General features: G+C 36.3%; 2 protein-coding genes and 1 long non-coding RNA gene across 4 annotated transcripts in view; 2 read left to right on the top strand and 1 right to left on the bottom strand.

Moving 5' to 3' along the window:
• Positions 1–17,838, top strand: part of LOC149795554 (sulfotransferase 1C4-like) — a 96,998-nt gene that overhangs the window by 10,489 nt on the left and 68,671 nt on the right. The window lies entirely within an intron of this gene.
• Positions 5,707–16,256, top strand: LOC149795556 (uncharacterized). The gene is made up of 4 exons (XM_089965373.1): positions 5,707–12,726; positions 13,397–13,566; positions 13,886–13,944; positions 14,762–16,256. Exons 1-4 carry the CDS (start codon positions 12,529–12,531, stop codon positions 15,799–15,801), a joined length of 1,467 nt encoding a protein of 488 aa, XP_089821499.1. The 5' UTR covers positions 5,707–12,528; the 3' UTR covers positions 15,802–16,256.
• Positions 15,899–17,633, bottom strand: LOC149795555 (uncharacterized). Its single transcript, XR_016422354.1, has 3 exons — positions 17,386–17,633; positions 16,381–16,614; positions 15,899–16,022 (listed from the first exon to the last, which is right to left on the bottom strand). It is a non-coding gene; the product is annotated as an uncharacterized LOC149795555 (long non-coding RNA).

The following is a 17,838-nucleotide window of genomic DNA, read 5'->3' as shown; positions in this document are numbered from 1 at the left end:
TACAATAAATACTATTTTTTTCTTCTTCACAGATAAAATCCTTGTTTTATTAAATTCGTTTGGTTTTCTGGTTCATGTGTATTATTTCTGCGATTATAGTTAAGAAAAGAAGTACGAAAAACCGAGTGAGCTATTATTGAATTTCTAAGTTTCACTAAGTTTATATACTATTGCGTCCGTATTATGTACGGGGTTTCCAAACCCAATAAAGTTGCACACCTTCCGCGTTATCACCTTGACGCGGTGACATTTGGCACTTCGCGGGATTGATTTTGGGGAAGGTGTGCAAATGTGTTGAGCGTAGAATATAACCCTGTATCTGTCGTGATGTCCTACTGTAAATACATGTAAATACTATGTTTTGTGATGTCTCTGTAAACTTGCTAAGATGCGGTGGCACCTTAAGAGTTTACAGATGTAAATAGTGTTATGTATATATGTATATGTTGTACTGTTCTTACTACACGTCAAACCTACTAGAATGTTATAAAACAATCTAGGGGGGCACGGTAAATAGCGTTATGTATATACATGTATATCTGTCTGTGCTGTCCTTATATGTATTCCTCTGAACCCGCTAGATTATCATTTGGCAAAGGTTCACATGGGGAATGTTACGTCTTTCGCAAACACACCCTCCGGGCCTTCTATACTGTTGTTTGACAGGTTAGGGGCTCACATCGGGGTTGTGTTTCCGCTCCTGAGTTTGGTAGGATGTCATAAGACACCTTAGAGGCTCATATGGGGTTGTGTTGTCTCTGTGTGCACTATTCTGGACTTGGTAGGATGTTATAAGACAACCTAGGAGTTCATATAATGGTGTACACATTTTTCTTCTTCTTTTATATATATATATATATATATATATATATATATATATATATATATATATATATATATATATATATATATATATATATATATGAATTACAAAAATATCAATGATATGATTGTTGCTCTTAAAATTTTTTAGAAGAAAACGGAATTAATATATCCGATGAACTAAGTCCTCAAAAAATCATGTCTGATTTTGAAACACTACACGAGGATAAATGCGCAGCGCGTTATATTTTGCCTGCTCAGTACAGATTTATAAAAAAATATCCAGACAGAGTTATATAAATCGCTGGCTACAGTAGAAGAAGCACAAATAAATGAATTTGTTTGGTTGTCTCGTGCAATTGAAAAAAATTAGGTTGGAATTAGCCCAAGAATATGAAACAAAGAAGGTAACAAATACTCGCGTAAAACAACTAAAAAAATGTATGTCAGATTGTGAAGTCAAGTACCTAGAAATGAAGGACTTGGAAATGAAATCGCCTTGATGAAGTCAAGTACCTAGAAATGAAATTGAAAGTAGAATGTCAGTGACGGTAAAAAAATATTTTTTTTACTTGTATCAATCTGATACAGATAATTATTATTTTTTTACTTGTATCAATCTGATACAGATAATTATTATTTTTTAACTTGTATCAATCTGACTTGTATCAATCTGATACAGATAATATTTCCCTTGGTCGATCGGATTTAATGCAAGAATGCGCCTAATTTAGAATTTGATTTTTTTTACATGTGACCATAGAAATATGTTCTCGCTGTAGTTTATCCAGCTGTGATTGGGTCAATAATAAGTCTTCGTTACCGTACACATCAATAACTAAATCAACTGGGCCGAGTATAAACTGTGTAAATATCTTTTTGATGTAGTTTTCAAGTACTTGCTTGTCGTGTATGAAAACCTTTACATGTTGGTACATTATATAATACTCGCTTGATTAATTGTCAGTAAAAAATAAAATTTCTTGTATATATATTGTTTTACCTTTCCGAATTGAGAAATCTTCGACTTCTAGGATCGAAAATCCTTAGGATTTCACAAGTAAATTAATATGTAGTGTTTTATTTCGCAAATCAAGAAGGGGACCAGATTGGTCTGTTAGTTTGAAATTTATTTTGGACAGCCACGGATTATGACATCGTAGATAGACTGGATTGATCGGCTCTTGCACAATCAGAAATACAGGTGGTTCTTTCGGGGTGAATGAATAAAGAACAAATCCTTGCTGGACTTGATTTGATACTGTCTTTTCCGTGCTGTAACTGCCATCGTTTACATCACACACGATTGATCGCGACCACTGGGGTTATATTTACGATTTCCGGGGATACATGTCGGCCTTCTCCCGTTGAGCTATTGTTATACTTGAGGGTAGTTGGCTCCAGTAGTGTTTTTCTCCATTGTGCAAGTATGTCGTCAAAGAACTCATTGATGATCTCGTTGACTGATTTTCTTAACTCGGTTGCGTTGTACCCAGGAAATTTAAAATTCGGTAGATTGGCTTCTGTTAGCGAGTATGCTTTTACAAATTCTCTTTTAGAACCACCGAGAAGTATATCTCCATTGCAATCAATTGTTGCCTGAATTTCTCGCTGGTTAATATATTCCATGTCGGATACAAGCTGATTTAATATTTCAATCCGCGTGATGATTTCGCTGCGTAATCTTGTTATATCAAAAAGATGTTCTTGGAAACTTTGCCGTAGTCGCTCTAGTTGTGTTTTATGTTCTTGATTAATGATTTTAAAATATTCAATAATTTCTCTTAGGGTAATATTAAAGGAAGCAGTTCCTCCTTGTGGATTTCGATCATAAATGAAATACCACTCCATTTTATTCTTATTGGAGAATATAAAATTACTACCCAACGTTGCGCTTTTTATATTACGTAGACGTCTTTTGAATGACGGGGAAACTTCGTGGTATGATTTATTGTCAGTGATATAATCAGACCTTATATGTGTTGATGGTATCGGTGGCGTCTCGGGTGGAATCTCAGGCCATCCTGACACTGATCTGATCGAACTTTGAGATATATCCACAGCGTAGTGGGGGGGGGTGTGTGCTTATTTCGATTGCAGAAGACAGCGTTGGCTCATGAACAGTTATTTCTATCTTGGATTCTTTTCCTGTGGTATTTTTTATTCGACGTTGTATATCCTCATTGATTTCTTCGATTTGATAAGACCCGGTTGGTAACCTAATGACATTCCAGTCGGGAGTGCCATCTTGTTTATTTTTATTTGCAAACACAAACGAATTATTTGCTGGTAATCCACCGAACGATTTTGATCTGATATTGGGCCAGCTGTGATATACTCGTAATTGTGCTAACGTGATCTCGTTTACTGGAATCGCAGTTGGAAAATTAATACTAAATTCTGGTTTAGTTGAGATTACTGTTATCGAAGAAGTTTTCACGGGCTTTGTATCTGCGGCTATATTGAGCAGAGCTCAGTGAAGTAATTCCATCATTATTTATATTTTGTCTTTTCAAATGACTGGTGTAGTCTTCGTATATCTTTGCCATTTGCGCGGATTCGGAATCTGATATTGCTGTATCGTCGAGACTTGATATCAACGACGATAATTTCGAGTAGGCGCTCGTGGCCGCGTTTAACAGTGTGACATATTCGCGTAATTTTGCGCTCGCGCATGAAGATATTTTTTTCGCGATAATATTAGCAACGCCTGCAATTGTCGTCGATGATGAAACTGTAATTGCTACAGCGACTGCAGTTGTCACTGGTGTTAACGCTGATAATACTACTCCAGTGGATTCAACTAACGCGGATACTGAGTATACTAACACATCTAACACGATTACACGTCGCTTGTATTTTTTTAACTTTGTGCATTTGTCAATGGTATTTTTTAACCCTGATTGCCATTCGCATACTTGATCGTATCTATATTGCTGCGCTGTTGACTATGACGCCATTATTTACATTACGCGGTAACCAATTTAGGCGTTTCAGCTACAAATTCCAAACACCATCAGTAAGATGTTGCGGTTAATTTCTTATCAGCTGCTTCCAGTATAAATGTTTCTTCGGTTCCCTTGTTTAATATGATAGTCACAACCCAGGAAAACTTGTCGGTGGAATGTTGCCAGGGATACGTGGTAAATATCTCAAATTTAGCGGCACTGAACACAGACAGTCTGTACACGCCAGTGACTGTTGCGGTATATTTGATAGTATTATTTTGTTTAGACCATATTGCGAATCCAGATGACACCGTGTATACTATGTTGGTAATATGCCCGGGGGTAACTCCACGTGGGATTTTAATCAAACTGGTTTTGTTAACGATCTCAGGAATCCCCGTTACGATATCTTGCTGTGTTTTTTTGATCGTGTCAATGTTAGTTTTGATATCAGAAAGTTTCATATCAGCGTAGGGCGGAGTACCAAAGAATTCCTCTGCGGTTTCATTAATTTTTCTAAAGTTTCTGCGAAAATTTGCACACGCGTTTACGTGAACGTCATACTCGGCCCGCAACGTGGATAATTTACCGTCAACGGCGTCAACATAATTTTTCATCTCGGCATCTTCCGGGGATGTTGGATCTCTTAAAACCACTATTTTGTTTCCGTTCATGCTGAGTTCACCTGTCATTGTGTCGCCGGTCTTTTTTACGCGTTCCCCTGCAGCTTTCTGCGTATCATCTCTTAACGCCGCGATTGATATTAGTGAATCTCTGATTTTTTTCCGCTGTCAGTTAACACAGGGATGTTACCCGGAGTAACTCCAATAACCCTACGAATTATTTCATGCCATTTGATATCGGTAGTTTTTAGTTTTCCGTGTCGGTTCTGAAAAATAACAACCTCATCTGGGTCTATCCCGGATAACGATAAAAGATTGTCGATTTCATCTTTGGTCGCATATTTTGATAAATCTACGTCGCCGCGTTTTTTTGTCTTTGTTGTGAGAGAACTTCCGTAAATATCAACCATTATTTGCTAGGGAATTGTTTAAATCGACCCGCGGTATACTCGTACACGACTTTGTGAGGCGGTTTGGTTGATTTTGATATCGCATCAAGTACCTTAATTACTTCACGGCCACATATTGGTGGATCAGTTAGTGTTTGGGTTGGTAGCGTCGAATACCAGACTGTGGATGGAGTATTTTGTACGTATTTTAGAAATTCAACTGGCGGTGCTAACCCATAGGAATCAAAATAGATAATTCCACGTGGATGTATCGCGTAAGCAACCCAGTGAGTTCCTGGACCATCGCTGTTATCGAGATTAATAATTCCAGTTTCTGGATTATTCGGTTGTCGTGATAGCTGATCTCGCATAAAGACGCCTCTGAAATTTTTTTATATTTAATTTTTAAGCGGCATCGAGTAAATCAAAATTTGACATTGGTGTTAAAACGCTCTGGGTGAGACGTTTTGCGTCTAGAACCGCTTTGGGTAACCATGAGGGGGGAGTTCCTGGAAGTCTTAGGCCGTGTCCTTTTTTGTATCATTTTCCAGTTGCTTTCTTTAATGCCATACCAGCAGCGGTTCCAACAGCTCCTAACGCGGCTGATTTTGCGACAACTGGGAGAGCAGCAGCTATCAATGCTGGTATTGCTGCGAGAAGTAGAAATATACCACCTGTTTTAACCATATCCTTAATGGCTGTTGAAGCGAAATAAAGTTGAGTTCCAGTTTTTGCCTGCTTTGCTTTATTGAAATGTTTTAGTTGGGTTTTAGTCAGCGATAACTTGTTTGGACCACCATTAGCGATTTCATCGTGTTTTAGTGTTATCGTTGCTCCACATGCGTTCGCGTTTTTCGATTGTAATTTTTTCACCTGTCCAGGCGTCAGAGTGACATTAACTTGACTATATGACATTTTAGTTAATACGAGATTGATCTAATTGTTTACATGTTGTCCACTGGTGCATCAACGAATCTCATTCGGCCTACCAGCACCTTCAAGTAACATTGCTTTGTCACTGAGTATAACATCAATTGCTCTGTAATTATCTATAGCTCCTCTTCTCGTGGTAGCCCGGAAGTACACATAAACGACAGACTGTCTAGTTAAATCAAGATGTTCTAGTGAAAATTAATAGATTGGATAGTGAGAGATAAAATCCAATTGTGATATTTGCAAACCAGTATCAATATTTAGATCACGCGCTAGATATTTCGTCAAACGTTGATATGCACGTGCAACATGATTATTATCAAAATTTAACAGTGTATTCTCAGATGGTTCTTGATGTTCATTTATTTTTAAGGAAATTTCTGAGACACCGAATTTGTCAAATATCATATGACTCCGTGTTTGTGAATTTATTCGTGTAGCATCCTGAAGAGCAATAAAAAATATGTCGCGGCGCGGAAACCCCTTGCTGTGATGCTATATGCCATGTAAATAAACCATTATTATTACTTTGAATACTATCTGTGGTTGTTGTAAGCCACGATAACAACAATTTACCACCTTGATCCATAAAAGAAAGCAGTCGCTGTTCTTCAGCTATTGCCGGAGTCATTACCGGCATCCACAGTGATAGTTTTGTTATTAATACTTTACCAGCGTCAACCCCGACGGCGGGTTGCCATAAAGCATCGTTGTCATCATTTTTTTAAACAAGCACAAGCGTGTTTTGCTCCAAAAATTACCTGACTTCTCTGCAAAATCCAAAGATATGTGACAGCGGATTCGCACAAGAAAATTTTCTACTATTTTCTTTCAACATTTGTCTACCCGTATGAAAACCTAAATTAAATCCCGGACTATTATTAATGATCATGTCTTCTATACCAGCAAAGCAACAGGAGGATCAGCACGGTTTTGTGGTTGAGTAATAGTAAACTGATCACAGTTAGGATGATCAGAAGTGTCCTTGGCAAACATCATTGATGGACCAGCTGATCTTGTAAAGTCGTCAGAATATCTTGCTAGACCAATTATTGTTGTAGCAACATCGACATCATTCTGAATCGATTCGATATTGTTTCCATCAATCATATATACGGCGCTACTAAACAAGACCATACTTCCTTTATTGACAAAACCGACTGTATCTCCTGCGCCGTAGTCTGTGTGTTTTTTTATATTTTAATTTCACCTTCTACTTCAATGAAAGCCTCAGCGGGCAAGAAATATCTACTTGTATCTTGAACCTGTAATTCAATTCGTCCTCGTTGATTTGGGTTTCGTGCGTCATAAGAATAATACTGAAAATCGCGCACTGATTCATTTTTAAGAACTGGTTCGTCTATGTCGAATGCTGCATCGGATTCCCGTTTAAACATTTTATTATAAAAGTTATCGTCTAAAACGAAGACCGCTTCCCGCCGCCAAACTTGTATTTATTTCTTGATTTATCCTTTGATTTATCAGCGACGCTAATTTTTGATTTGTGGCTTCATTTATTACTTTGCTAACATTTGCAGGCATGTCGGCGGTGGCTGGTAATTTTACCGGTGGAGGTTTTCTACGTATTAATCTTGCTAGTCTGTTCTTGATTGCCAAGAACGCTTTACTGGCAACGTTACCAACAACGCCAGGAGCTTTATCTTTAATAACATCAATGGCTTTCATTGATAATTGTTTTGCGATTTGGTATTGCTTTTGGAGCCATCCTCGCAAATAAACCCCGAACAACATCACCGAATCCCTTTCCATAAGTCATCCTGTATACGGGTACTCGTGAATTTACAACTCTGACCATGACTGGTCTACGATGAGAATTGTGTACGATCATTTTATTTAATTAGTTACTTATTTAACTAGTCGCTGTAGTAGCCATTGACGGTAACACCGTCCGCGAGTTCATCAATAAGTTCTCGGTATATACTAGCATCCATGATTCCACTTTGAAATAATCGCGTTTCAGATATCAGCTGCTTCATTAATTATTTCTGGCGAGTTATTTCCAGCTCGCTTTCCTCCTATGAGAACTTCTAACCGCGATACGTCATTGATGATATTGTTAGGACAAGTAAGACCTCATTCCAAACCACTGCCAGTTGCTCCTTCTTCTGTTGTTTTCTTAAATAGTCTTAAGGGTGATCTTTCTCCTTTTGCTTTTTTAAGTAGCTCCTCAGATCTTTTAAGTTCCGACATCAACTTTTGCTGCGTTGAAGAAGACTGTTGTTGTTCTATATGTTGCAGAGGTGGAGAAGGTTGATATGAAGGTTCCTGCTGGGAGGGTTGTTGTTGTTCTAGTTGTTTCAGTGTTTCTTTATAAAGTCTCTTTACTTCTTCATCAAGACTTCTGTATTCTAAACCATCATCTCTGGCTTGTTTTTTTTTGTTTTTTTGTTTTTATATATGCGATATATCCAATTAATAAGATTATCATCATTTACTTTTTCAGAACCGGGTTTTAAGATACTAGATTTATTAAATATACTAATTAATATTTTTCAGGCAATTTTTCTATTTTAGTATTTCTAATATCTTCGACAAAATCCTCCCTAAATTTTGCAATCAGTCCAATGTTTTCCTTTATTGGTTTAGACGCAAGTTCAGTACGAATTTGTTCATTACCTTCAAGTACTTTTTCACCGACGGGTGGAGGTTGAGCTGCAGCTATATCAGTTAGAAGACCTCGTAAAAGTTTTTTTTTGTTTTTTTAGTTCTCGCTGCTATTTTTTCAGTCTGCTCAGCGGTCTGTTTTAATGTTGGAAGAATACCTTTCTCATCCTTGGTATCTCCCAGTAAAGCTCTTTCTGTGATCGCCGCAGTTTTTTCAGTAGCTGTTGTAACGGGTTTAAATAATTGTTCTACGTCTGTTGCATATTCAACTTGTGCTTGTTGCCGCGCTTGTAATTTTTGATTTACAGAATCTCTCACGGGAAGATATTTCTTTATTGTTTCTAATCGCTCTTTGGCTAATCTAGTGGTACATGCTTCTCCAATGTTGGCCATTATTGTTAACTTAATTTTTTAATTTATCAGAACAGACGCGTAAATGTCTTTTTTTTTTTTTTTTTTTGCTTAATCATTTTTTGTCTGAACATAACACACATTTAGACAAAATGATATACATATATGAACGACAAAATTACAGCATCAATCAAAACACATCTTGAAAATTTACACAGTAAATACTGTCTCAATTTGATGAACCCAGAAAAACTAACTAGCATGTACGAACGCGTAGAAGAGTTGCCTGACAATCTCGCAGAAGTAATGCGCGGCTGCTACGAGAGAGAGAGACCGAACATTATGACTGGAGAGAGAGAGAGAGAGGAGTTTGTTGTGGCGAACTTGCAAGATTTACACAAACTCGAAAATGAACGTTATGAATTAGAAATGATAGACAAACGTACACGCGATATCATCCAAGAAATAGAAATCTCAGAGTGGGAAATCCTTAAAATGCTTACAACACAGTGTGAAATTATAATTGTTAGATATGATCAAATTCACGAGATTGAACCGTTATATAAGATACTCGATAAAATCAAACTTAAATTAAGAGATCGTATACGTGTATTTGATAAACGTTTTAAGATTTTTATCGAGGAGGTCAATGCTCCTGAACATTATGGAAAAATTTAGTAGAATGTGATTCTCCAGCATTGATAATTTAAATTTTTAATTTATAGCCGGAAATTTATGTCAGCAGACGCTCAAATATTTTTCTTTTCTTACATCGATAAAGGCCTTGGTTTTCGAAAAGGGACGCAGGAAGGAGCAGGGAGGGCGCGCCTCCAAATTGTCACCGACAAACGCGCATTTTTCCTTCGAAGTTACAACAAAGAAGAAAACCCACGGCGATAACATGTAAACGAAGTTGTTTTACGCTGGATACGCACATTTTATTAAACGATTTTTTTGTTTTTGTAGGAAGGCTTAATTTGCGAAAATACGAGTGGATCAATTAGAGGCTGTTCGCCCTCCCTGCTGATATTGGTGTAACTTTTTTTCAAGAAATTGAAATACAAACCTGTTTATTGCTATCACTGAGTTACTTCTGATAATGTGTACTTCCAGAAGTACTGTGCACGTCAGTGTTCATTCTTACAGCTGCTGAGTCTGGTTTTGCGTGTGATGTCATGACCACGTGACACATTTTTCGGCAGAAATAACGCGATTGGTTCCAACGATTTCGCACGTTCATAGTCTGTTACACACTGTATGCAGAATTAAAATTTAGGAAAAGGGCTTGTGTTTGCACTGAGCATCACATGGTGTCAAAATTACCTTCAGACGTGAAAATTGCATGTATAAATTTGAGATTGGGGTGCATTAACTTCTGCTATGAACTGCCATTGACATCTCTGGACAAGTGGAAAATATTCGTATGCTTTGCTTTTATACAGGTATCCAAAATATTGACATTTTTTTAAAAATCTTACTTGTGTATTGTATTTTTTTAATGATTTTTGTATTCTAGGCCGGTGATTGCATCATTAAATCTGTGTATAAAAACGGTCTCCTGCTCTCTGTGACTGACGTCTCTGTGTGAACAGGAAGATCCAAAGCATGAGACATGCTATATAATTAATTTGACAACTTTATGCACGAACTACTACAAACAAAAGGCTAAATATACAACTCATGACACGCGTAACATGCAAAGTAAACAAGCCGTATTAAAAAAAATGTGCAATCAGTTAAAAAGGCGTCTCGTAGAGCATCCATGGATGACACATCGTAGCGGTAATCGACATTAGGAATGAATATTTTTTTGTTTTGTAAATGAAAATTGGGGCATTTTAGCATAACAATTACGTAAAACAGATGATGTCATTGAAAATTGTCTGAAATCACAAACTTTTTGGACAAAAATGCATGGTACGACGGTACAGTGAACGAGAAATGCAGTGCTGTAAACATGCTAAAAATGAATCTGTGAACTAATCCACAATAACAAACAAAATCCTATGGACAGTTTTAATAATACGATTTCCAGAATGACCCCCACCCCCAAGTGTCCAACAATGCATCTGTATGGGCTAATCTTAATTCCCAGTAAACCCATAACTGTCCCACACAACCTTGAACTCTAAAAATTATATCCAAAACAAATAAGAATGAACAACAACAGCAACAACAACAAAACCCCAGTATTGTTTAAACAATCTATGGGATGTCCATAATTAAACAAATGGGGAGAGTTTTAGGACTACAACACACTTATAATTTAATGGGGTTGTCAACTTTGAATAAAAAAAATAAACTATGACGGATTACATATGTTGATATAAAATTAGGATACAGTAAGAGACCTACATTACACAAATTTATAATTAGTAGCAGCATAAAATCCTGCACCCTGCACCTGGTAAATTTATTTACGTAATACCACTCAAATGATTTTGAACACTTCTAAATCATGGAAAGAGGAATATATGCATAGTGAGACAAATAATTATGATACCTATATGGTTTTACTACCCACATGCATCTCTCTAGCATAGATCAATGCAATTAAAAATTAAGTGTGTGAGTGTGTGTGTGTGTGTCATTTGGATTTTTAACGTAGGTTCAAAGTTTTGTTCAATCATATCGCAAATTTGTCTACAGTGTGGCAGCTTATAGTAATGTCTAGCGCTGGGGCATCATGCTTCAGACATGTGGCACCATGTCCCACCCAGTCACAATATCCAGACCCACCAGTCCTAACACTAACCTGTCCATGTTAAGCACCTAGCGAGGAAGCTGTTAGAACAATTTTTGTCTTTTGTATGACCAAAAAAAGTGTGCTTGTACATAGAATACAGTGTCATGTACAGCCCATGTGATAAATTAATTTATATTTACTTCAGTTTATTTATTTATTTGGACAAGAAATGAAACTAATTTATGAAAAACTACATAATTCGAACAGCAGTTCACACTCTTACACTTTCATTGACTTGGTATTCATGGTTCACCGTTAGTTTTTCTCAATGAAGTTTTTAAAGAATGGAAAATATGTAGACCAGTAAAACAGAGACAAAATTATTTTATTTTCATTTTAATCTCTGATAGAAGATTTATAATTTCATATATTGTGTGAAATGACTTTTAAATCATGATTATTGGCTGTAAATGGTTGTGTTAATACAATCAGAATTTCTTTCCAACCTGGTAAATTCTGGGAAATGGCCCTGTTTCCAACGTACTTTCAGTCAAGCTTTGTTTGTATCAACTCTAACACCACCACACCTGTGATTCCAAATCAAACGTATCCGAGATAAAATATATCCAATATAAGTTTCAATAATCTAGTCGTACTTCCTACACTGTAATGCTCAATTCTGTAAGAAACAAAGCATGTGACAAGTTTTTAAATGAATTCTAGTGCATGCCAGTCATTGTTAAAGGCATTGATGGGGCATTGATCAAGATCTCACGAATATTCTTGTGCAAGTATGTATACTATTTCCTAAATGTACCCCCATTCGCAAGATAATACCCTGACAAATCATATTCGGAGAAAAGTGGGCCTCGGTCTTTAACGTTATAAATTACGTCTGGGTTTTTTTTTTCCTCTGTTTTTTTTCGTCAAGACTCGATTTGCATAATCAGTTGGTATTTATAGTCAATGTCACGTAACGCGAGAGGTGTAATGCATAGATCCGACCTGTCAATCAAATCCACCGATATTGACCAATGGATAAGAGCGTCCGGTGCTACGGTAACATCCGCCATGTTTTACCCACAAACAAACGTGTGGTGAGAATACAGCTGCATTACAGACTTTCGTGATTTTTGGGATATATTGGCAAAATGGTGCTTCGATGTGCATGGGGAACATGCAATGCAGATGAGAGATATCCGGAAAGGTTGGAAGGAGGCCGTTTTATTCGTTTTCCGACTCCAAAACGTGATTTGGAAAAGGTGAAACGATGGATCAAAGCGTGTGGTCGACCGCACGAACAGCTTAATATCACCAGAGTAAACCAACACAAGGCCGTTTGCTCAAAGGTAATTCAGTTTAGATTTCACTATAGTAAATAAGTATATGTAGTATTCTAGAAAGTAATGTTAAATAGAAAAAATATCTAATACACATTTCGTAAAGCTGGTTTATGTAATTGTTGTTATCATGGGTTAACTACATTTTTTCAGTACGTCATATGCTATTCATGGCGGGCAAGTTTATCACGTGGAAGAAAACCCCGGGAAGAACCGGATACTCACGGGAAGCTACTAAAAAGCTTTTTTACATACCCACATTGGCCAAGCCCAAAATCGGAACCAATGTGGACGTATGTGAGATGGCAGTAACCAGTAAAGGTGATAGTCTTTGACCACTCGGGCATCCATGTCACCCTGTAATACTAGTGCTTTAATTATAAGTATACATTTATCCCAAACCAGCCCTCTTGATATTTTTATCTTGTATTGAAGGAATTAACAACCGATTAATACCATGGGTTATTGTCAGAGCATGTATAATGGAGCATATATTTATGTTATGACTAGGTTATAAATAAGAATAAAAATTCTTTATTTCAGACTACATTGTCCATACATCTAAATTAAAATAAAGATATAAAATGTTTCTTTGCTGATATTAATATAAAATGTCTAATCTGATTTGCTCTTTTGATTGTCATAAAATGCATTTTTTGTAAATATACATATTTTTCAGCACTTTGTTGGAGGAAATGGACCAAATGAGAATTACCCAGACCCCATTCAAGCTGATGGTTCACGTACTATGCCAGCAAGAAAACTTCCAGTGAAGAGAGCTTCTTCACAACAAAATGAAACCAGTCAACATAAACGCAAATGCCTGCATTTGGAAGAAAACATGACCATGTAAGTGCCAAGTAACTCACAGAATATGTCTAGCTTTATTAATCTTTTACATATGAAATTTAACAAGTTTAATTTCAGAATAAATTCAGACATTAATCTTAAAGTAAATATGCAAAGCTAGCAAGTTAATGAACTGATACTCTTTGAAAAGTGTTTCAATTATATTGCTTATACTTCACAATCAATTAAAAAATACATACATACCCCTGGTACATATATATATATATATATATATATATATATATATATATATATATATATATATATGAAAACTACTTGTTAACTAACATCATTGTGCATAACTATTTATTTCTTACAGATTGAACAGTCCATATATGAATTATGAGTCAGGGGTGTCTACACAGACTGAAAACCCATGTAAGTATTTTATTCTGAGGATTACAGATGTGGAATTGCATAATCTCTGTAAAATTCAGATAACTTTTGTAACATTGAAGTCATAAATGGAATGTCTGGTTTAATTCTTTCCACATACATATCCTCCTGTGTGTAAACAATGAATTCACAAAATTCACAACCTGTAACCATAAGTTGGCCTTGAATCTGTGCATAGTTACTGTGTGTCTTCTTTAATGATACATGTTCATCCTTTTGTAAATAGAAATCTGGTATATCACTGCATGCCTTTTCAATGGTCATTTTTCTAGCAGAGAAGGGGCATTTAATTTCCACAATTCCACATACTCCATTGTCACACAGTTTCCCATCAGGCGAGGCACCCAAAAATGAAAAGTCATTATTAACCACAAAGCCACACTCATGGAAATGCCTAGACGGATACAATTCAAGATACTTTTCTTTAGCAGTTTTCTCATGTCTTTTACCATATTCAAGAGCTTTGGCTTTCACGTCATTTTTTGAAAATAAACTGTTAATAAACGTTTCACTGGGTTTAGATTTCCTTGATATTACTTTTCCAAAATTAGATGATGTAAGTCTGTCTTTTCTCTCATGAAACCAGTGATTCGACAAGGCCTGATTTCTTGTCTGTACCTCAGTGTCACATGGATTTATGCACTTTGTGTTCTCATTGAGTGGTTTGAACTCATCAGGTAAACAGACTGGAGAAGCCCTTGTCACAGGTGTATTACCACAGTCCTGAGTTATTTGTGTAGTTTCCCTCAGGTACTTTGTCTGAAATGAAGAAAATAAATACTTTTCTTATTTTTTTCAGGGATATCAGCAATGGATATGTTAGCAGTTGCAGCTGAGAATCAGGATCTAAGGCTCAAATTGTCAAATAGTTCAAAAAAGATACAAGAGCTTCAACTTGAAGCGTCATCAAAAGAGAAAGAAATTCAACATCTGAAGAAAATAATTGCCAAGAAACAAACATTGAGTGTAGCAATTGTGAAGTATAAAGAAAACACATTGAAAAATTTGTTTAAATACTATACAGGAATCACATACATGAGGTTTTTAGCTTTATTGGCCTTTCTAGCCCCTATAGAGTGTCCAGTCAAATATGGACCAGGACGAAGGGATACAAAAAGCCTTATCCAGGAAGATGGACTGTTTTTAACAATATGTAGGCTTAGGCATCGTTTTGGTTTAAAAGATTTGGCCACACGGTTTGGACTCTCTGCACAGTCAGCTAGTGTTGTGTTTAACACATGGCTCGATCTTATGTATTTAAAACTTGGCCAGCTTTCAGTTTGGCCACATAGAGATACTATAATAAAAAACATGCCATCTGAATATAGGAAAGATTTTCCCACTACCATTATTATTATAGATGGAACTGAAATTAAAACTCAAATTCCAAGTGCACTTTGCCTACAGAGCCAGTTATATAGTGATTATAAATCTGCAACAACACTAAAGGGGTTGATAGGTTGTGATCCTAATGGTTGTGTAATGTTTGTTTCAGAATTATTTACAGGATCAATTTCAGATAAATCTATCACAGAACAATCTGGTTTTTATGATATGCTTAAAACACTAAAATCAATTGGTTATATTAAAGAAGGAGATGTCATAATGGTAGACAAAGGTTTTAACATTGCAAAAGAAATAAGTGAACTTGGTTTGAAAATAAACATTCCACCATTCGCATCGGCAAGTAGGCAAATGACAGCTTCTGAGACACTTTTGACTAACAAAATTGCCAAACAAAGGGTACGTATAGAACGTCTCATATGTAAAGTTAAAACATACAAACTTTTATCACATTGTATTCCTACATCTTTGTTTCAAAAGGCCAACAAAATATGAACAGTGTGTTGTCTTCTAACACTTTTTCAAGATGTTTTTGTTAAGGATGAACACTGAATATACTATGATTGGATAGTACCTGATATGATAATATTGACCCGATCTGCATGTCTCCTAGAGGTGTTGATACTTTAGGAATGTTTGGTGCAATTCTGCACTCTAGGGGTGTTCCCTTCAGACAAGAGAGATGAGACATGTCCTTTTCATCCACTTTCGGTACTCTAAATGTAAAAAGAAATGTAATGAAATAATCGTGTTGAACAATGTTGTTTTTTTGTTTACTTCATGTCAGTGCCTATTTAAGGCATCTATAATTTTTGCACATATTTTAAATGCACACCTTATTACTTATTCAATTTGATGACATTATATTGTAGATTTACATGAATATTTTTCTATTACATATCAATTCAAGTATGTTGTATCAGCATGATGAATAAAAACAAATTATTAAAGCTATATTGTTTGTCATGTTTATTTTAATCTGGAAGTAATAAATGGTTAACTCTATGTTCCATCTACAACCAGATTTTAAACAATTATTTCTGTTGGTAAATTATTTGCATTTTAAATTCATACTTTTTGTTTATATCTGTCTGGCAAACCACTGGCTTTCTTTTCCTACTCTCTGTCAGTCTAGCAACCACAACATGGTTAAGTGGCACTGGTTTTATTTTCGATCCCCTTGGCACATGCCATTGCTGAGGTAAGCTTGTGCTGCTCAACTGGTCAGGAACAGTGGCGAAGTTATGTAGTTTGAAACCCTGTAGGGACTTAATTAGCCCTACTACATGGGAGCAATGCCCACTGACCCTGCAACAATACATATATATTTTTCAGATATCATACACATTAATTAGTTAAAAAAATGCTATTGGTGATGTCACAAAACCAACACCAGCGCCATCTACCAGATAAATAATTTAGAATGCAGTGTCGTGATGTTTTTCTAATGCAAAGGGATTTCAAACCAATATTGATTTTGACAATTTTTATTGGTTGGGAGTGTCAAAGCATTGTGACATCTAACGAGGGGGCTGAGTTTTTATCACGGGGCCGGGGTACAAAATATTCCGCCCAAATTACGTGACGTCATGTATGGATGACCCTTGACTAAAATTATTGATCACTGTGGAAATTTACAAAGGTGGCCAGGTAATAAACTGGGTCAAGAGAAAAGGACCTTTGGTGAAATCAACAGCTAACATGATACTACAATTTTTATTATCAACAGCTGCAGCTTTCGTTGTGAGATTACAGCACGCTAACACCTTTAGGTTGACCTCATCCAAATATATCCATTTACGTAATTTAACATTTGTTTTTGCCGAATGTTCTTCTTGAACAGTGTGTATATAATGACATTCTAAAAGAATATGGATGTATGAGGATCCAGATAAAGTGAATGCTCGCCATTTTAATGTATGTGCAATCAAATTGTAAAAAATAACACATTAAATAGTCGGTACCGAACGCCTACATGACCTGCACGACTTATACTATAACAGTTGCCATTACTTCAGGGTATTAAACAGTTCAAATATTAAACATAGCTCATAAAAAATACAAAACATTAAATCTTACCCAGCTTTACATGAACAGTATGCATCTTCACACTTTTCCTCCGTAATTTCGATGTGCAGACGGTGCGGAGGCTGGTTCTTCTAAATAGATGGCCAGCATCTCGCTTCTACGCGAATCTTGTTTTCAAACTCCAAAACTTTGATTTCGTGTATATATCCTTGCGTAAAGTAGTTCAAACCCTTCTGCAACACTTTACTGGAAAGCTTCTCTTGATCAGGAAGGTATTTAAGTGAAATATTATCGGGAATACGCGAGAGAGAATCTGACATGGTGCCTGTCTTCTGTGATGATTCAGCCATTTTAATGGGAAGCTTGGGGTTCGCAGTAACAGTCTCTAAGGGGGCGGAGCTTCACTAGTCATTTAGGATCTATGCATTCTAGTAGGTACAGTTTAATATAGCGTGACGTAAACAAACCTTGGCTAGCGATGTGATTGACAACTATCGAAAACTA

Source organism: Sinohyriopsis cumingii, chromosome 7 (genome assembly GCF_028554795.1).
Source record: "Sinohyriopsis cumingii isolate HCF-2022 chromosome 7, ASM2855479v2, whole genome shotgun sequence".
Classification (NCBI taxonomy): domain Eukaryota; kingdom Metazoa; phylum Mollusca; class Bivalvia; order Unionida; family Unionidae; genus Sinohyriopsis; species Sinohyriopsis cumingii.
Note: the sequence above shows the minus strand (reverse complement) of the source record. Positions and strands in the feature narration are given on the sequence as shown.

Bases quoted from the DNA above. Each gene is read 5' to 3' on its own strand.
- LOC149795556 (XM_089965373.1), top strand. From the start codon at position 12,529: ATGGTGCTTCGATGTGCATGGGGAACATGCAATGCAGATGAGAGATAT. The intron at 12,727-13,396 runs GTAATTCAGTTT...CATATTTTTCAG, and splicing joins ACAAGGCCGTTTGCTCAAAG to CACTTTGTTGGAGGAAATGG. The intron at 13,567-13,885 runs GTAAGTGCCAAG...TATTTCTTACAG, and splicing joins TTGGAAGAAAACATGACCAT to ATTGAACAGTCCATATATGA.